We start from the raw sequence: 21,662 nt of genomic DNA on the forward strand, positions 1-21,662 counted from the left end.
GATGTATTTTTTTTGTATTATTAGAAAAAGCCCGGTGGACTGACTCCCTGAAGATTTCAGTTTTTTTCTCGGTGGATTGCTCTTGGAGTTCTTTTGAGCAACTGCACACAACACAATGATGGGAAATAAAACTGAGGCTTTCATACAGTGGAAGTCTATTTTTGTATTTGTTGTCTCAGCTGAATGATGGTCTTCATGCCTTGTCGTTATGTTTATCTCCAATCACACAATGTCTTTTTCAGATTGGTTTTAAAGGGAAGAAATAAACATTATTATTATATATGGTCATAGGCTTTCCGGACAAAAACCCATCATGGATTTCCACAAAATGTGTTCAACGTTATTTGTAATTTGTTGATGTGGGAGTTATTTGGGCTAGAAAATGACTGATGAAGACCCACAGATAGTTTAAAGCAGGTAAAAAAAATGGGGGAGAAAGTGTACTTGGGGGAAGGTTTAGTTTTTGTGGTGTTTAGTCCCCCACTAAACACCACAAAAACTAAACCTTTCAGTGTTAATTTATTTATTATTTATTTATTATTATTTACATTTAAGTTAGATGTCTTACAAATTTAAACAATGCGGACAATAGAGAACTCCATGTAGAGTGGTATATCAAAAATTTATATTTGAGGATGTTTCACTGTTTTGGTTGTAGCAGTATAGAAAAGAAAACAACAATACATATCAGCTAATCATTGTTTTTAATGTGATCTTCCTATTTAATTTTTAAAGCTATTTGATCCAATAATAAACGCATACTTTTAAGCACAGAAGGAAAATTAACGTTCAACATTTATGTTATGCAAATGGTTAAATAAGACTTTTAGCTAAAGCCATCAAAGTAGAAAAAATGTTTTGCCGCTTTGCCAATCAAATATATTTATACTATTTTAACAAATGGTATGAGACTATGAGAGTGAGTGGATAATTTTCTAAACCCTGAAATGACCATTTAAATACTGTTTAACACTCGGTCTACAGCTATTCCACAAACTCCTTAGACCTACTTTGATGGTGCTTGTTCTAGTAAACTCTTTTTAGATTCACCATTTTATAAGACAGAAAATCTCAAAACGACACACATGTTGAAGCAAATTAATGTCGAAGCATTGAGAGTTAATTTATTGGCTATGTTGTACTTTTGATTCAATCCTAAAGTTTCCTTCAAATATCCCGCCCCGCTGCGGACACCATGGATGAAGTAATTGATGATGCAGATACTCAACGTTGTGTTGATTTTAGATGAAAACAAAACCTTTTAGTCCCCATGTGCTCCATTTGTAGAAGATGATTATGACTGTGAACCCTTAAAAACTGCAATCATTGCGAGAACAATTAATTCTAAATTAACTGCATAAAATTCAACAGAACAATGTCATGGTGGCTGTGATTTGCAGCCCGCACTACTTTATGTCAAAAATTTTGATAATTGCTCCCGAAACAAAGCCCAATCAGGAGTTCAAGGGTTTTAATTATAAAAGGAAAACATGGCTTATTTAAGTCAGATATTTGACCCCAAAGCAATTACCGTAAAATGTTTCATGTATGGGTTGAGGCAAACCATTAATGCACAGGGCTCCAAAAATACCAATTAATTTCTAACTGTTTAGTATGGCAGAATTCATGATTGCAGGCATTTGCTCTGCAGGCTAAGGGCTAAATAAAAGTATTTTTTACTTTTTCTTCCTCCAGTATAAAGCATATTTCAAATGTTTGTTTTGTTTTCACAGCAAGTGTCCACCGCCATCATCACGGATGGGAAAACAAATGGCTGCACATCGTATTTCATGCACTTTGTTGTATTGATAGAATAAGGATGGATTTTAATAGCAGCTTTTGTGTGTTTTCTTCTTTGCAGCTCTAACAAACGTGAAGCTGTGGGCCATCGACCGACAGTGTTTTCAGACGATCATGATGAGGACGGGTCTCATCAAGCACACGGAGTATATGGACTTTCTGAAAAGGTAACCATGGCGTATTATGCCACCATGACAGACAAATGGGCTTGATGGGTCTTTGATCTGAAATGCAGTGAATTAATTAATCAAATTAATGCAGGAGAGCATTTTTGAGCCGTTACTCTGAAGGTTTGTTCTCTTCCTTTATCCCTTTTATTAATGATTTAGATGAATCGGCATTCGTCAAAGAATAGTGTCATTTTGGCTGGTGAAAAAATGACTTGTACTTTGGAACTTTTAATGTCCTAAGACCTGGACATTCATCAGTTTTCTTCAGAGGAGTCTATTCTTCAAAAGGTCTTTTTCTTCCTTTTTCTTTTTTTTTTTTGAGAGATCTGCATGAAGGGGAAGATAAAAGACAACAGTGGAGGACATGCAATTACTGTTGGTCTTTTCTCATCTTCTGTTGCTGCTTCTCATCTACTTTGGTCTTCAAGCCAATTACAAAAATTATGCAATATCTTCTCTGTGTTTCATGCACCATTTCAGTTTCCTGTAAGTCCTTTCATTCAGGAATCAGGTTGGTAAAGCCAATGATGCAGGGGTCTGCAACCTGTGGCTCTTTTACCCTTCCATTGTAGCTCTCTGGTTCAAGAAATGTAAAATGTTTTTATTTTAAAAAGTAAAAAATATTTCTGACTATTTAGTACATCAAGCTGAACAAAACAGTTGGAGAACTTTAATTTATTTGTGCTTATTTGCCAGGAGCCTCCTGAACTACAGTATCCCTAATGCTCCAATAATCCATGAAGCAGTGCGGCATTGTAGCTTACCACAGTCAGACTACAAATTTTTTAACACCATGTAGCAGTGGTCAGTTACCACAACCAGAATTAGATGCATAAAGTGCGCTCAATTAAAAGGCAGACTGTCCATTTTTGAAAATTTTAAAGGATTTAAGTGCAATTTATGGTCCGAACATGACATTAGAGTCAATTAGTTGGCTCTATAGTTTAACTAGTTGGGTAAAAGAATTTATGGTGAAGGTGCACAAACAAAAATAGATTACGTAGTTTTAATATTTTTCTTATTTTATTTGATCCTATCACTGCTGACATGACGTTACGTAGGCTTCTACTACAGTTGCTGCCGTGAGATGATTCTATGTGGCACAGGTTTTTTTTTTTTAAGGAAGTTGTGTGAACTCTGTCAAATTAGTAATTTCCCTATATATGAAAAAGTGTTTTTTTTTGTCAAAAAAACAATACTTAATTTATATATCAAAAAACTAAGCAGTATCCTATTCTATGAAGGGTGACTTTGAAGGATAATGTCAGAGTGAAATTGACCCAAATGTTTTTGTATTTTTTTTAAATGTTAATGGTTGCAGACCCTCTGCCCTATGAGAAGAAGAACCACCAAATTTTACACTGATTACACTAAAAGAAATCCAGTATTTAGTATCGAAACCTTCCAAATCTTTGCAGCAAATTCCGTTTTCCATTTAAAAAAAAAAAAAAAAAAAAGGTCTGCCTTTCAAACCAAAAAGGTTTAAGTTTAAGCCTTTAAACAACTTTTTTGTAAATCACAATCTTATCAGATAAAGAGAAATTTGAAGACGTAAAATTTTATATCACTCTCGGCTGAATTTCTAATCTGAAAGGACAATTATGTTTTTGTCATCTTTCTCTATACCACATTTATCCATTACAAATAAAAATATTATTTCCCTTAAACTATATTTATTTCAATCTGTGTCCATTAGACTCTTTAATCTTTTGAAAAAAATCCTTTTGAAATACATTTGAACCAGCTATGGAACCCCACTAATATTTTAAGCATGGGAGAGAGGAGATATTTATTGGAAAAGAGGGATCCAAAACATTTGTAGCCCATTTCTTTTGACACTGTTCTGAGCACATGTTGTACACTTTGGCAGCTTCCTTTCCTTTCAGATTCTGCATAACAGCATAACAGAGAGATAAGTGAATATTTAATAGATGCACTTATGCTTGTTTTGGACTGACTGTGTTTGATTTATAAAGGGTCGCCTAGGGAGAAAGCAGAGATTTATAACAGCATCGTTAATAAGCAGATAATTATATTCCAGCTTTGGCTCTCGGAAGAAGATCTAATAAAAGAGCTTTGGTTTAAGCGGGAAACAAAAGCAAAGTGGTTCTCCTGAGTCCTTTGACCTCTCTTCAACTGCTGGAAAATTATGAATTTTTACTCATAAGTTAAACAGGCAAAAACATTTAGAGGGCATATCATTCTTTTTTTTTTCTCGCCCTTTAATCATATTAATGTTTACTTTTACTTTGGTTCTTGCATTAGTTTGAACACTAATGCTAGAGCTGGGTAAGAATACCAAAATCCTTTTATTGATTTGATTTTAGATAAACAAGTTTAGAATTCATAATGAGTCATGATTTGACAAGTTTTAATAAAAAAAATTACTTAAAACTTCCATTCAATCATTTGGTTTTTAAAAATAATACCATGACTAAGATTTTAAAGGGATCAAGGGGTGGAAGTTTCTATAAAGAAGTGTAAAATTCTTGCATTAAAAACTAACAGAAAACAATTTATCTGCCACAAAGTAACACAAGAATAGTTGTAACTGAAAGTGGATTTATTGATCTTGATCAAATATTTTTGTGATTTCTAAATAAAGATATATAAAACTAATGAAAAAAAAGGTTTTAGCCCAGCCTTAAGTCCTGCTATATGTAAACCAATCCCATAATCATCTTGCTTCTGCCACTTTTTGGTTAACTCTTTAGAGTACGATGTGGTAGCGGTATTTTAATTCCCTTATTGTTAAGACGCATTTCTCTATATAATATACATTCATTAAACATATTTGGGTAAAATAAATTGATTTTGGACTTACCGTAATATGCACAACTTTATCCGGTATATTCTCCAGTATCTTCATACAATTAGCCTATTGCAAAACATTAAATATATAATACATGTAGTCATTTGTGTTTCTCTTTAGTTTAAAATAAGATTAATGTTAAAAAAAGAAACCAGAGCTTTACTTCCCTTTACACAGTGCTTTGCCATTTGCCGCAAACAAATATATTTTTAAACATTCCTGCCAAGTTCAATATGTCAATGGTTCAAAAAGCTGTTTTGAGGCAAGTCAAGATTCACAAAGTAGACTTTAAAAATAAACTGCATCCACTGCTGTCTTCATGAATATCCTTTATTTCAAGTACTTTCTGCTTTATTTAACAAACAAACACACTGCTTTTGGGTGTGTTTAGCTAAAATAAAAAATAAACTAAGAAAAAATATCTTGTGTTTAACTGGTTCTTATTTGTCTTTACATTTAGAGATATATTTTTAAACTAACCAGCAGGTTTCTTCCATGCATATTTTACAAGCAACACAAGTAACATTACAAAACTACAATGACAGAATAGTTCCCTTAACTGCTTTTTTTTTTTTAGTGAATTGTTCGAAAGACTACTGAATTTTGCAGCAAGACAAGCCCTCCCGCTGTCAATGCCTTTGCAAGTGGACGGTGTTTCTCTGTTTTTAAAGTAGAGTGGGGTCACCTGTTCTCCATCTAGCTGGTTATCTGGTGCTGCTGTTGAGGAAACATTTACAGGGCTCAGCAGAGTGGCCAGGATCTGGAGGCTGAGACTAGATGCTCCAGATTGCTGTAATAAAACATGGAACATGAGGGGGGGGAGAGGCAGATGGAAAAAAAAAGAGAGGGAGAGGTGAGGAAGATATGAGGAAGATAAACCCTTTGTTCACCAACATGAGCTTTTTCTTTCCTCCCTTGATAAACATTGGGTCTGTTTTATTTAGTCCGCTTGATGACAGACTGATTGCATTTATTTATGCTGCTGGGAAGATATGGAAGCAAAATTACAGCCAGATATTTTGCCTCTACATTTGATGCCATTACAAGAATATTGGTGTTTCCCCCCTGAATAATGTCCATTCACGCTGTAATTGAGTAGACAGACGTATGCAGAAAATACTGATGCATCTTGAAGTCAAGTGAGGCTTTTTGACACACAGTTTCTTGGTGCATCGACACAGCTACATGTTGACACAAAACATTACCTTATGGTGTCGGCTTGATGCTTACATGTCCAATACGAACTGATGAAGCTCACAACAAACATCAAAGAGGAGATGAAAGGTGATTTAAGTGACTTTGAATCTAGCATCGTTGTTGATAAAAGCCAGCATAGATCCATGCTTTCATGTTGTTTACATCACTATTTTAACACCACTATTCAATGATCGAAGCAGAAATTCAAACTCTGTGGATCGTGAAACGGTTCTTGAACTCCTGAATCATTTTGGAGATCTTGTGAGATCTATATACTCAGAGATAGGCTTCTGAATACTTGATTTGATCACAACTAGGGCCTTTTTCTTCAAATTAACATTCTCTTTTTCACCCAAGCCTTCAGGGAATCACTTACAAAAATTCCACAGACTCTGTCACTTATCTATAAAAAGACAAAAAAAGGAAAAAGAGGAAACCAGATACTGGAATGCTAGTACTACAGGATCTAAGTAACATTTAAAATCACTAAAATCCATCTTTTTTTCCCTTTGAATTCTGATGCTCTGTTTACATTTAGGTAGATTATTTCTAGATCTAACCACCCAGGATGTACCATGCCTTCGCCCACCAGAGGCTGGGACTGGATCCAGCAACCCTGTGACCCCAGAAGGGAGAATACACAGGTTTAGAAGATGGATGGCATGTTTAAATGCCAATCTGATCTAATTATCCATAGGACTATGTGGTTGTTAAGCTTAGCAGCACTCTGATTGTCAGTGGCCACTAACCGACTGGCAGATGGCCCAAAACTCATAGTAAACTAATATAGCTAATGTTGTGCATATTGAGTGTCTGATAATGTGGGCTGCTTGATCCTTCACTTACAAGGTCATTTCCTGTTCAGAAGCTCCTGTTTACATTTCTCCTTTTGAAATTTGAATGACATGGCCTTAGTCATTCTTTAACTCAGTTATTGGCAGATGTAGTTGCTTTGTCCATCTGGTGGTCTACATTAAACGTTTGACCTAATTTCTATTCCAACAATTTGACAGATGGCCCCACCATTTCACTCCATTCATCAGTACACAGTGCACCTTCCACTGTCATTGTAAAATTCAAGGTCTAGAGCAAGTCTAGAAGAATTGACATCTGATTTTATTTTTCCCAAATGCTTTCGTAATTTATCATTTTTGACAACCTTTCTACAAAAATCAAAGCATTTAACAATGAAATGATAAAAACAGCATTCCGAAACTAACCAAATCAAAAAAGGTCAATATAGAAAATGAAATAACATTTTTTTATTTCAACCTTAATGTCAGAGAAGATACCACTGCATTTTATTCCTTTTTCAAAATTGCTTTATTTTTGCTTTGTTTTGTTGTTACTTGTGAAACCGTAAGATGACCTTGGTAGTTAATTGCTGAAAGTAAACTGACTGAATTAAATGGTTTGTCCGAATACGTTTGACATATTTTTGTTTCCCTAATTCTTAAAATACTCAGAAAACAAGTCATCTTTCTTGTGTTGCTGTTTCTACTTTTAAGCAGTCTGCAGTGAAATCAAGGTCGTAGCTCCTGTGATTATCAAAATTGACATTTTTTGTCAGACACATCATTAAACAAGCTATTTTCTCTTAATCTTCCTGGTTCCGAGATTACTCTGATACAACTATCATATTTAAACAACTGCTGCTTTACAGTAAAACAAATAGAAGTGCATCAAGTGTCTTTCTTAAAGGTGTTTGAATCTCCTTCCTTTGTGTGTTATAAATTGAACATGCCAGCTTGATTTTAAATGTTTTAATTCTAATGAAAGACTGTTCTTACAAATGAAAGGACATTGTACAACATTTTTCATGTTTCTAGCACTCTCTACCTTCTTGACCCTGAAAGAATTGGAGGATTTAAATGAGTCATTCAAATAATTAAATAATTTTGTTGCAACATTTGCAAGGCTCAGGTGCATTGTTTATTCTGTAATAAATTGCAGAATCCCTTGCAATTGAACATGTTGATGCTATAAATTTAAAAAGATATTAGATGGTGAAGTCCATAAATGAATGCAGCTGAGTTCAGCTGTTATACTTTGGAGATTTAAATTTTTGGCATCTTTTCTTTTTTTAATTCATTGTACTTATGTTTGTGCATTAACTATAAAAATAGTTTTTCCAAAAAGTTTGAAGTAATAAACAAAAAAAAGGCTTAAGCCACGTACACACCGAGAATGTGTGGCATGTTTAAGAACTTGCAAAACGGGCATTCTTGAACCCGCTTTGAGCATATGGTGTTCACCATTGACTGTATAAGAACTGGACTGTGCGAATGTGCCATCACTCAAAGAAAAAAGACTTTCTTTTGGTTCCGACCAAATTAAGCCAATTCAGTTGCCATTTTTCTGCAATATGCCCATTGCTTGTTGCAATCGGACAATCTCAGTAAGCCGTGATCAGTCTGAGTCTACACGCCTATGGCAATCACTCTTTCCAATCAGGAGTGTGCATGTTTGGCCACACCCCTTCCACTGAAAGCAGGCTCAGCAGAATCTGTCTTTGAATGTTTGACGCAAGGCCACCTACTTTTATTGACGCATATGATCAGTCAGTTTATAACTTGAAGAATTTGCAGTCCAGCAAATATTTAATTAAAAAACAATTGGATTGTTAAGTAAATGTTAAAAGGATATTTTAGAGCGAGAATGGTTATCGGGAAAAATGACTGAGTAATAGCTGTTTATTTCTCAATAAAAGTCCATGGGATTTTGGATTTTTGGGACTGGCAGGTGCTACCCATTTGGAACAGAAGAGGGGAGGGGTCACTTAGTCCAGTTCTCATATATAGTCAATTGTGTTCACACTAGTCTGCCGCTACTTGATTCTAGTACATGAAAAGTTGGAAGAGGCACGGTGCGAAATGTTGAAGCGGTACAAATCTGTTGTGAAATCTTCCTGAACGCAGCATTACAGGTTATTTGATTTTTTATATACTATGTTCCTGAGATGGTGGTGTCTTTTCTTTTTAATATTCCCCTACGATGTTAAGAATTTTAATATTTTCTACATTTTCAGCTCCACTGCTTTTACAGCATACAATGTGAGCCCGTTTCCTCATGTGACTGAAAGCTTTTTTTTTTTCTTGCAGCGTCCCCACATTCCACGACCTACAGGAAGATATTCTGAGCAAGCTTGCTGATGTCCTTGAGGAGGTTTGTGCCTTGCCGCTTTGTTGCACGGGCAGCACAAAAGCCCTCCACACATCCTAACAGATTCACACAAATACTCCTTTGTATTGCAATAAAGTGAAGGCACGCAGATTGAAAGCACATTCTATATAATGTTTACTTGAAAACGGATGCTTAAAAATATTCCGGGTTAAATGGAAAAACTTGCCCACCATCTGGGTTTTAACACAGTTTTTGCTTGTTAGTATGTGCTGAGAGTGATTGTGAACTAAATGGGCCACTTGTGCAGCGACAGTTCACAAACCTGTTCAGGAATTCAGTGCACTCCCGCCAAAAGCTATTTCAGCTGGCAAACATAGCAAATTAATCTAAGCAGACTGAAGTGTATTGGAATGCATTTTATTTAATGCCGTGGTTTGCTGTGCATCATGACTTGAGCATCACTATAGCAACCTGAATTTTTCAGGTTTTTAAAAAAACATTTTAAATATCTTTCAAATACATTCCTTGTTTTATAGTTTTTATTAAAAATATAATAAAAGAAATAACATACAAAAATGAAAACAGAGGATGGCTGATGGGATTGTAGAATCTGATTTTTTTTTTTTTCTCTGCCAGGTTTATAGAGTGTGTTGATTGCTCTTATGTCAATAATTAGATGATAGCTGCATTCAGGAAGGGGAAACAAAACAAAAAATAATAACAGGATATTAAAGAAATGGATGGGGCTGGCAGTAAACACAGTTTACAGTGTGACAAAGTAAAATAATCAACTTGGAACTCAGGCAGCAGAATAGTCTTTGAGCGTGTCACTCCCTCTCAGAGGGTTTCTGTTGGATTATCAAAGCACATTCTGTCAAAAACCTCCTTGATGAATTGGATACAATGCAGCATATTTTCAGAGATAAAGATCATACAATTTGTTGCATCAGCAACAATTACGGTAGTTTCTGAATTTGTTGATTGGTGTTTTCACAACAAGCACAGACTTATCGAGCAAACTGGGTTTAAAAAAGCCATGTTATCATCTAGAAAGTGGTCCAGGGTGTTCCCTGCCTTTTGCCCAACAGTAGCTTGATAGCCTCCAGCAACCCTGTGACCCTGAACTGGACATAAGGGTCGAAAATGGATAAGTGGATGTTAAGAATACAGCTCTAAATACTGTGTAGCTACTTCTGTTTTCTTTGGGGAGTTATAAGAATCTTTTATTGACAGATGTTAGTACACTGGACCCAAGGATAGAAGTTGAATTGTCCTTAACAAGAATTGATCCTCTTTCCTTAAATTTCTTGATCCTATAAGTCCAATTGGCCTGAAGAAAAGAAATGGACAATCCTAAATCATAAAGAAATGTTGGATGCATTGAAATATGCATCCAACATACATTTTAGTAACGTAATTTTTTTAAAATAACTTAGGTTTTATGGTTCAAAATACCAGTAGAATTAATGGTGCTGTGACATTCTTAGGAGAAAAAGTGTGATGTGGCATTTGAACCACACAATTCACGAAAAAGAAATTCTTTGATTAAGCGGTCACCAAATTACTTTCTGTACGGTTTACATTTAACACATTTCCTGCCTCAATTCAGGTGATAAATGAAATGGCAAATGTTAACCTCTGTGAAAATCTAGTTTCCGGTCTGAAGTAAGTTTTATCATGCAGGAGGATCAAATTGAAAGCTTTTTGCTGGAAAACCCAAACTGACACGATACTTTGTGAACCTCATGATTGTTTCTTAAACACACTGAGCCACTTGCCTCTTTCTTTTCCACAGTTTATTTTGATCATTGCATTATAAGATGTCACATCTGACATGTTTAGTCTCTTTATCCATCAAAACATTTACCCTTTAGCTTGGTTCATCGTTAAAAAACTGCTTAAAGTGGTGGTTCTGACTAAAAAGCAGGTGCATTCAGTTTCCATTAGTTTGTATGTCATTCCTGTGCTTGAATGATGAGTCAAGAGCCCGTTGCATGCTGTGTTACATTCCACTGCCCTCAACCCTTAGCAGAAGTGCTGTGGGTGTAAAAAACACATTTATGGATGGATATCCTCTGTTTATGTATTCTTGCGACTGACCTCTCTTTTTCCTTTTATAGTAGATGCAAAAACATTCGTTTATTTATTTATTTTGTACCTGATTCCTCACATTAAAAGGTTGCAGTGCATACCAAAGCAAGCAGTGGGCGGAAAGCAGCAACACAGCTTTCAACCAGACAACGAGTCTAGTTATGCTGTATTGCATTGCTCTAGTCTAGATCATCTTAACTCCCCTCATAAAAGTGTTTAGACACTGCCTTACATGCTAGGTGAGAAAAAGGGTAAAACAACCACAATGAGCATAAATAACATTTCCCTTCTTTGGTCTTGCCCCCCCCCCCCCCTTTTTTTTTTTTCTGCCAGACGCACTATGCAGGAGGAGAGTACATCATCAGACAGGGAGCCAGAGGAGACACCTTCTTCATTATCAGCAAAGGAAAGGTGAGGACAGCCCCGTGAGGCTGCAACCTCGATATAATCCTCATCGGAAGGCAAGGCATCGTGTCACATGAAAATGCCTGTCTTTAAAAGCAAAGAGGTGGCATTTTTAGCTGTCATCAATCACCGAGCGATAGAGGAGAAGCACATCCTCTTTCATCATTCCTTACAGCAGCAGTGGGAGTTTCTAGAAAGCAGAATGGTGTCACTTTGATTTTCCTTTTCAGTAATCAACACTGGCTTTTTCACTGAGCACAGTACTGTCTAGAAGTCACATCACCGCCTGTGGGCTTTCACATGTATTTCACACCACGATGGTTGCCAGTATTCTTTCTTTCTTCTAGCTTTTCTTGAATTCAGCAATTTTTTTTCCACCCCGCACATCAAGCAAGAACGTATTTTTCATTTTTCATTTTATAGGGACATGCTTATCGACGACAAACAGCTGTTCTTTCTGCTGGTAGTCCCTCTGAGCCTCAAAAGGCAGAAGTTGTGGGAAACTAACATTGGAAGTGTGGAGGGAAAAAAAAAAAAACTTCAACTTATTTTTAAATCCAAACAGAAAAAAAATTCACAAGCTGTCAAATCCTTTGACTCAGGTCACTTCATAGCCCAGAGCAAACAGATTAGCTCATAAATACCTGGACTGAGACATGAATGTCCGGACTTTACCGATGTTGCCTACTTCAGTAGTAGATTTACTCTGCAGCAAATCTTCCTTTTTTATTTTTTATGTTTTTTTTCCCCTGCTGTTACTTGATCGTACAGAATCGCTGTTAATTTTGTTGTCACTCAGCTGCGTGTCATTTTTGTATGCTGGCGGTGGACTTCCTGCTACACCTAATGGCTTAAGACAAGATCCTTCATTGGGCGAAGGGGTAATCTCATCCACTTCTTCGAAAATATGCTCAAGTGTCATTCCTTTGATTTGTAGAGTCTTGGGGCACAGCAGAGGGCCGTCACTCGCGTGTAATCTCCCTAATGAAGTGGTCAAGCGTTTGCTCAGGTCCTGCACAGTAATGACTCTTATCTGTTTGTAACAGACTCTGCTCAGGAATGTCTGCCACCTCTGTGTGCAATTCAATTCACTCTGTTTTTACCTCATCCTCTCGAAGCCACGCTTGTCTTTTCTTTAACTTTCCACCCGCATTGCCCTTTTCTTTTCAGGTTAATGTGACCAGAGAAGACTTGCCAAATGGAGAGCCTGTCTACCTCCGCAGCCTTGGGAAGGGAGACTGGTTTGGAGAGAAAGCACTGCAAGGGTGAGATCTCTTGAAATACCTACGCTTCCGATCCTATGAATTTCAATTTAGTATATTTACCTATTCTGTTAAATATCTTCTACTTCAAACTACTAAGTAGGGAGCCATATAACATTTGGTAAGTGACGCTGACTATTAAATGAGTTCATAAGTGTGTCAAACCAAAACTTCTGCACTAAAAAGAGGTTAACTGAGTGTTCTTGCACTATAGATTTGTTAGAATAAAAATTATGCCATAAATTTGAAGCTGAATGCTCATGTATTTTTATTCCCATTAGTACAAACAACTATAAGAGTTTAGCGTCAATCCCTTTTGCATGAGAGAAAAACAAAAGACAGAATTAATGAGAAACTAAAAAAAAAGGCAATAGTGATCCCTCACAGCCACAGTAACATCTGTGGTTTTTGCCTATATTTATTTCTAGCAGACAAGAAACTAGAGGCAAGAAGTCACTTAATGTGACAGAAATGTTGCATTTGTGTACCCATTGGAACCTCATTTCATTTGGTGAAACACGTCTTTTGTCTTTTCTTCTCAGTTCATTTCTTGGATGCCAAAGCTTTGAGAGCAAAAAACCTTTCAACCTAATCCTCAGCTGCTTTAATTAATTTTTTGCCTCCTTCCTCCATAAACAATTATATGAAATGCTGCATGTTTCTGGCGTTGCAGAAGAATTAGATTAAATGTGTGCAAAATTAAACATGATTTTCAATTATCCTTTCATAAAAAGCATGTGTTTTTAGAAAAACAGACCCTAAATCAGAAAAAGCTGAAATATGACCAAATTCTGGATGTTTTAGAACATGACGACAGAACTTAAACATGTAGGTAAGCTGGTCTGCTTTTGTTTCTTCAGTAAAAAAAAACAATAAACAAGAAAAGTCATCTTATTGGACACTGAAGGACACAATACAGTAAACCACTTGATTTCCTCAATAAAAAACATTATATTGTTTTCTGAGAAGGTTCAAAACGCATTAAAAAGCTAATTAAAAACATTTGAGCTCTGAATATCTGGACTCTGCTCCTTTCAAAATTGCTTCAACATGCAGTAATTTAGGACACCTGCTCCAAAGCATTTTTAGGATCATCTGTAGAGTATTAAGTCATCTTTAAATTGCTTTCAGCATCAAAGACGAGCACCCAAAAAAACACATTTTCCTCCTTTTCATGCCATTTGTCCGCTTCTTTGCAGCTCCTGAGTTGATGTGCTATTTAGACAATTGACAGAGAATAATCATGAGTGGATTATCGCTGTATGAGCAGTAAGGAATAAACAGGAGACAGGCTCCTGCATATTCATTTTGAGCACAAAGGTGACAAATGAAGGGAGTTCAAATAAATGGAGATGATGCCATCTTGTGGCCAAAGGTCATGTACAATGTAAAGACCTCATGCAAATGCTGACTTCAAGCAAAATTATGTACAAAAGCAACTTGACCTTAGTAGCCGTTTCAAACATTGATCTTGATTGTTTGCTAAAGTAGTGCCCAATCTAATGTACAGGAGATGGACATCTGGAAAGCTCCGACATATGCAAAAAAAAATCTGACTTTTGGACAGAAAAAGATGGCAGGAGTTGCAAAGCAGCTGAATACTGAAGTAGTTTTGTGGACATTATGTTCTAAGGAGAAATTTGGGTCAGTACTGTAATAAACTCACCAGTTTTTTTTTGTGTGGAACTATTTGTTCAGAGTAGTGATTAATCACAAGTCTTTCTCGCTTTTATCTGGTTTTAATTTAATAAAAATTGCCTACATGATGTCTGTCCAAAAACCTTAAATCTTTCAATGTAGATGTATGTTGTTGAGCATTTTAAGCGTTTCTCAGAAAAGATTTGAAGCACTCTGCATTGTTCTTCAAAGCACGAAAAAGAGCCCCTCATTGTTTGGCTTAAATAAAGAAAATCATACTTTTTCATGTAAGAAACCCCTTCACATTTCCATTGTCTCTTGCCATAAACACCTTTTTGTCTTGGAGTGTCTTGAGCTTGAGGAGCTTATTCAGCTGCACCTTTGATAGTCAAGCATGTGTCGCACATTCAAATTCAGGAAGCCTGGCCCATCTTCGCACCAGGCTTTTGATCAGAGGACTCTGTCGGGTCGTCTTTCTAATTAGTTAACTGTGTGTCTTTGCTCATGAAACTCAATAACCTCTACAGAGAAGCTACTCTGGCCATCTGAAGATGTTGCCTTTGATCGGTGAGAACGTATTTTACAAATCAAAAGCTGTTCTTCTGGTAGCTTTCAAGGTTTAGATTGTGGGAGGGCTGGGCTGCAATGCATGTAAAGCTGGGAAACAAATTTAATGGTTTGAATTTGTTTTTACCTTTATCCTATTAAACTGAATGCACCATCAAGTCGACCAAGCATAACTGAGGGTCTGGAAATTCCCAAAGTATCCAACCATGCTTGTCCCTTGTGAATAAGCGTAAATCTTTTGCAGATCCACAGATCTATCTGTCCATCATATGAGTGGATTTGGTGTGTGAAAAATCAAGGACGTGTGTGCTATTAAAACAGCCTGGTGTCATTGACAGAGAAATAGGTGTCAGGGTCTGTACACCTTCTGACCAACAATAGCACTCTGATAAATTACCTCTACAATGTAGCGGGGAGTTAGTGTTGGCATGCCGTCACATCGTAAATCACATTCTTGTTTTTAAGGACTTTATTTCTGCCAGAAATACTCATTCAGATCTATTCACCAACTCCTTCATTGGTAACAAAAGTACAGAAACAGTTTTTCCTCAAACTGATTTATGGTTATCCTGTAAAGTCTCTACTAAGCTATGACTTCTCCCTTATCCCTTTAGACCAACACTGCTCTTTAGATTAGTTGGTGCTTTTGTGGCTGATGGTTCAGCCTGAAATAAATAGATTAAGGTTTTAAGAAATGGCCCAATTTAGCACAAGTTCTCTCATTATAAACTGCGACATCAGGGAAATGCTAAAGTTTTGGCTTAGATTTTAATCAATTACTATTCCAGAAATCTTGAAGCTTGGCACAAATATTAGATCTGACAAATAAGCATGGGTAATTCTTAAACTCTGCCAAAAAAGTGTGTACATTTCTAAAAAATATTAATAGCTGCAATATTAGATTTCTTAATGCCAATATCCAGCCTTTGAGTGTCACTCTGCTTTTGTGAAGGTAAATACATGTAAAAAGATTGCACAATCACAGGTCAATGCCCTAGTAACCCGGGGACACCCGTTTGGGTGCTGCAGGTCTTCTGGGTTGTCCAGAAGACCGCAGAGAAGTGTGGCTGCATTTTAAAGGGACCACAGATATGTCTTGTAGTTCTCTTGAGGCTCATGTGGTCATCTTTAGGGACGTCGTGAACATGGAACATATTGTTGTGCATGTGGTAAGCGTATTGAGAAGTATTGGTGAGGATGCTTTTGTATGGTGCCCTTGCACCACATTCTAGTCATTATTGAGGGGAGTGCATTGGCTTTTTACTGACCGCACGCAAATGAATGAATGAATGAATGAAAACTTTATTAATCCCAACAAGGAGAAACTCAGTTCCAGTACATCTCGATGAAGAAGGTCCGACAAACAGCACAGGATACACACACACACATCTGGAGGGGTTACTGAGGTCAATGCAGCCGAGCGCCTTAGATGACCTGCGCCGGCGCACCTTTGTATAGCATGCAGATGGACCACGAAGAGGGCCGGGGGTTGGGTTTGGTGACAAAAAAAAGTCGTATCCCTACACTGCGTACAATGTGTTGATACAAGAAAGAAACTACACCGTTTAAACACAAATAGCACATATTCAGACAAAGACACAGTACATGAGGCTCAGGGGGGAAACGGTGGTGGACGGGAGTGGGGGGCCCCCCATGAGTCTGTCCAGCAGGTGCAGCTCCGTGAGCCAGGCACATCTTCCGGGCAGCTCACAGAGGAGGTAGGGAGGGGGTTGGGAAGTTGGGAAATGCTGCATGCATGGGGTGTGCAGATGATATGTAAGTAATTTTCCAATTTCCAGCCAAGCTGCAAGCACGGAGCGTACTTATTAATTAAACAGCCCTACCAGGCTCCCTGTGCAGGTTTTGGTGGGTTGAAAAAAGAAACAATCTGTACAACTTCCCTATATCTCACCTACTTAACCCCTACTTACCTGTTGGTGTTTTTTAAGTGTTAGCTAAAACCTGTCTGCTACAACATGCCCGTGGAAAAATGTGCATGAACATTTTTGCACTATGGGCTCTCTGAGCGGTCTACCATCTTAAAATTTCGTGCAGGCCACCTGCGTGCCACTTGATTAAATATAATTTAAAATTTAAGTTTTGTTTTGTTTTGAAAGCTCCTTTCTTAAAAAATGCATGAAAAGATTTACCGGTCAATACCAAGACATCTTTTGGTTCCATCACTTAGCTTTTTTAAGACTTGGAAGAAAATACATATTTTGAGTTGATGTTTTTACAGGGGTTAAAAAAAACACCTTGTAATACTCAAGTATATTTGAAAGGTAAATAAAAAAAAACAAAAAACCTGGACTTAAAAAAAACAAAACAGGTTGAATGTATTGGTGGCTACATTTAGATTTTGTTTTTAAACACAAAAATCATCTCAACTTAACAAATGCATCAAAGGTTTGTCTAAGGTACCAGTTTCATCAAATCTGCTATTTGTTCCTGTCCACGTCTTGACCCTGGTCAAAACCTACTTCTTCGTTCTCGGCCTCCAAAGGCTATTTTCATAACCCCACCCATTCACTGCAACCATCCAATGGAAACCAACACCGCAGGCTCCTGTGCAACTCCAAAGGACGTTCCAGATACAGCATGCAGCTGTTTTCTGTGTGTTGCTGCTTGTGCCAAGGCGTGCTTATGTTTGTCTGTTCTCCAGTGTTATTCGCTCTTAACAAGTGCAGAGCCCCCACGGATGACTTAGGCTTGGAATGTACGAATGAATCCCGCTGACATACTAATTCAGGATTGTGTTTCATGTAGAACATCTCCAGCATTAGTGCCAGGGCACTCCAAAGCTCTTTCTTAGCTACGCTTGAGCTGCAGGGCCCAGGTGGAACAAGCCGCACTCGAATATCCCTGGCCTCTTTAAAATAATTTATGGTAACTTAAACCTTTACATAGACGTGATTGTGCAATCCATGCTGGTGGCAAAACAAAGCGGCACAACACAAACTGAGGCTTGAGATCATTACCACAGTTAAAATGTGTGAAATCTGATTTTAAACAACTTTAGTATAAACATTTTAGCTTGGTATTAGGTGTATGTCTATCTCTGTGCCTATGAATGCAGCACTGATGTTTGGAGAATGGATTCAGGTCACGGAGGCTTATCAAATAAAAATTTAACACTATATGTGCAACATTAGCTGGAGGGCTTCGGTGGTCATCCGTTGATAATATCCTCTGACAAACTCTGCCAGCCTCCAATTCTTTCGTCCTCAACTTTCAAAATATGTTGTCCCTCCTGTGGCTGTGCCCTTTATTCAAAGGGGTCAGTGGGAAGAGTGAGATGGTCTGTGTATTGGGCAGTGAGCATGAAGAGGCGTTGCTCAGTCTGTTTGAAAGAAAGGAAACCAGAGGGAGTTGACATGGCGGGAGAGGGAATTGTCGCTTAAATTCATTGAAATAGGTCGGTACATGTCTGAGATCAGAGGAGATGAGCTGATTGTCAGTGACTGAGATCCTGTGGGATGAGTCTGTTTGACCTGATAACAAAACCTATCTTAGTGTTGCTCTATACAAGACATTGCACATTAGCCAGTATTTCTTGTTATTTTGGAAAAGGCTGAGAATCACGCATGGGCAATTTTCCGCAGAGATCCATGCCTTTTGTTTTATTTTCATTCACAAACGAGAGGATACTTCTTTACTGGGAACGTACAAACATACCACTGAGGTGCTTTACTTGTGGGGCGCTACAGTTGGGAGAACCCTTTCCGACTCTGAGCATCAAACATTCATTGTGGTGAAAGATGTCTTCTTTGGATTCCGACTCTGAGGATTCGTGCGACTGGGGCGACTCCTCTGAAGAGGCGCTGTCATCAGAGGAAGATGAACTTGATGTCAAATACAATAAAAAGTAAAGCCAGTCTTTCAGTGTTGTGTGTTGCAGTTTGAAACTTGAGCCTTTATTGTGTGCCACCATCCCCGCTCTTCTAAATCAAGCCTTTAAAATCAATAATATTCTGGTTCAAAGTCACTAACTGCTGTTTTCTGTTCACTTGTTCCAGAGAGGATATCAGAACAGCCAGCGTCATTGCAGCAGAAGCAGTCACCTGTCTAGTCATCGATCGAGAGTGAGTAATAATCCTTGTACATAATATTACTACACTGTAAAACAATAAGTGGAAAAAATTGAGCCCACAAGTAAAACAATTTCTTGCTGTAATTTGGGAGACAAACTCTTGAGGATAACCACATCATGTCTACCTTTTACTTTCCCACAAATACATTTTTGAAATGTTTTAAATATTCCGAAACGATAACTGATATCTCAAATTCTTCAAGCACTATTATTTGATTTGTATAAAAAAATAAATGACTTTTGCTATAAAAATTTGACTTCAGAAACATTGGTTCCGATTTTGGTTCTTAAATATAGTTCTTGTGGAATTTGCTGCTCCAGCCCTCTTGTTTTTCGGGTGATTGTTGTTTGTTTTTATATTAAAAAAGTATATTTCTTGATTTTTATTTGGTACTCTTCTACGATACTTTTGTCAGAAATTTATCAATGTTGTGGCTACAGTTACAGGCTGTTGACATCCCAAAACTGTTCATGTTTAGCTTTTAAAATTAATCATTATATAATTAATATTGATATGATTTCTTTAATGAATTTAGATGGCTGTCACCTGAGTGTTTCTACATAGATTTTTTTTAAAAAAAGCTCTTTTAAAAAAAATTCGATTAAAGTTAGTTTCTTGTCTTTGACAGTAAAGGTATGGAAATCATGAAGCAATAGGAGGCTGTTTAGACAAAAACTGAGCATCTTGGTTTTTCAGGCTTTAATATGTTTGGTGAAAATAGTCAAGCACACGGTTTCAGGATGGGGAGTGATGGTGTCGTCTTTCTCGGGGGCTCCTTCCAGCCTCGAGGGAAAAAGCACATCCTCACAGCAGAGTGAGGTGCGGTAGTGGATGAGTCATTTAGCTGCGGTGATTACAGCTTCCTGCTGTACAGCAACCTTATGGGGTCACAGCTGACAAAACCAGTTTAACTTTGCGTCACTTTTGTTTGTTTTCTGCATAATTTTAAAGGAAACAGTCAAAAGATGGCAAAAGGAGAAAGACAAAGATGGCTTCTGTAGCTATGGGGAAGAGTTATAAAAAGAAGTGTCAGCACGCGGCGCACTAGACACTGAACTTAAACAAAGCCTCGGCTCTGGAAGTGTGAGCCAGCAGGCAGTTAGAGAAAACACAGATGAACCACGTCTTGTTTGAAGGCTTGCTAAATCCCGTGCAAAAACTTCCTTGGCTCTCTGAAAACCTTTCTGGATATTTCAGCAGGGAAAAAACATTAGCAGACGGAATGGGTCTTATGAAACAGATTTCCTATTAAGTGTCATTTTTCTTAGGACAAACCCAAACATACAGGATTTAATTTCTGTATAACATAATTTTGCAGGGTTTATGTTTCCACTGGTAACTTTATATCTGATTTAAGCCTTTATCTTTTATATCGTTTTTACTCCTATAAGAAATGTGTTTAATTAGCTTGAATTTTCATTTTAATGGCTTAAAAGGAGCATCGGTTCACAATAAAATGTTTTATAAGAGCTTCATGTCCTATTAAAAAAATCGAGCAGCTTACCCAGGAAACTGTACTCTTTTTTATTTTATTTTTTTAATTGAGCAGAAATGATTTATTTACTGCAATTTTAACATTTTCCCTTCCATTGATGATCTATTTGCACACTCTTCTGAACCTCTTCAGGTCAGCTCTGTCATCTCTTCAGAAATCGTTTGAGCTTTCCCTCTAAAAGCAGACTTATGAATATTTAATACTAACAAGCAGCTTCTCTATAAGACTTTAGACATACAATGCACACTGATTTCCTGGACTTATTTTTTATTGTAATTGTAAGCAATAATACACGTATTTGCTCATTTATCTTATTTATTAAATAAATCTATATTTTTCAGTTCATTCAAGCACCTGATTGGAGGTTTGGAAGATGTGTCCAGCAAAGGCCACGATGATGCTGATGCCAAAGCCAAGTAAGTCGAACTGGAAGCAATTTTGCTCCTTGATTCAATAATGCAAACTCTTAATTATTGTCTTTCTTGGTCAATTTTTGGCTTAAAAAATCCACGACTCCTTTTCTGATAATAACCTGTCTGGATAACAATTATTCTATCGGTGTTATACACCGATAGAATAATTGTTATTAAGCCACTGTTGATGGAATGAAAAACTAAATTAAAAACTGAAAACATTAATATTCTTCTGACGTATTTAGTCTAAGGCAGGGGTGCCCAAACTTTTTGACTCATGGGTCTCATTGGTATATATTTTAGTGCCAATTGCACTGATTGGTTGAGTGAGAAATACAAATTGGAGAAATGCAGCATTCATGAGGTGTTGGAATGAAAACACACACATAAACCTTAAAAAACAAATCTTCCTACACTTCCTATACTGAATGCAGAATAACTCTCTGCACCTAAAAAAAGGTCAATTTGTTTGTAGTGCACCATCTATGGGGACACACCAGAAAAGAAATGAGGATAATCTATTTTATTCCAGTATGGCGAGTCAGACTAACTCGTTGCATGTGGGCTGTAGTTTGCCCACCCATGGTCTAAGGTGCCA

General features: G+C 37.1%; 1 protein-coding gene across 4 annotated transcripts in view; it reads left to right on the forward strand.

Moving 5' to 3' along the window:
• The window catches only part of prkg1 (protein kinase cGMP-dependent 1), a 96,572-nt gene that overhangs the window by 66,493 nt on the left and 8,417 nt on the right, over positions 1-21,662 (forward strand). For 3 of the 4 annotated variants that reach the window (NM_001104714.1, XM_011484130.4, XM_078931340.1), the window contains 6 exon segments: positions 1,862-1,967; positions 9,081-9,144; positions 11,527-11,604; positions 12,769-12,863; positions 19,082-19,147; positions 20,993-21,067. In NM_001104714.1, coding sequence (NP_001098184.1) covers positions 1,862-1,967; positions 9,081-9,144; positions 11,527-11,604; positions 12,769-12,863; positions 19,082-19,147; positions 20,993-21,067 — 484 coding nt within the window. 4 annotated transcript variants of the gene reach the window in all.

The sequence above is a fragment of the Oryzias latipes genome, chromosome 15, assembly GCF_053564925.1.
Source record: "Oryzias latipes strain Hd-rR chromosome 15, Olatipes_Hd-rR_3.1".
NCBI lineage: Eukaryota > Metazoa > Chordata > Actinopteri > Beloniformes > Adrianichthyidae > Oryzias > Oryzias latipes.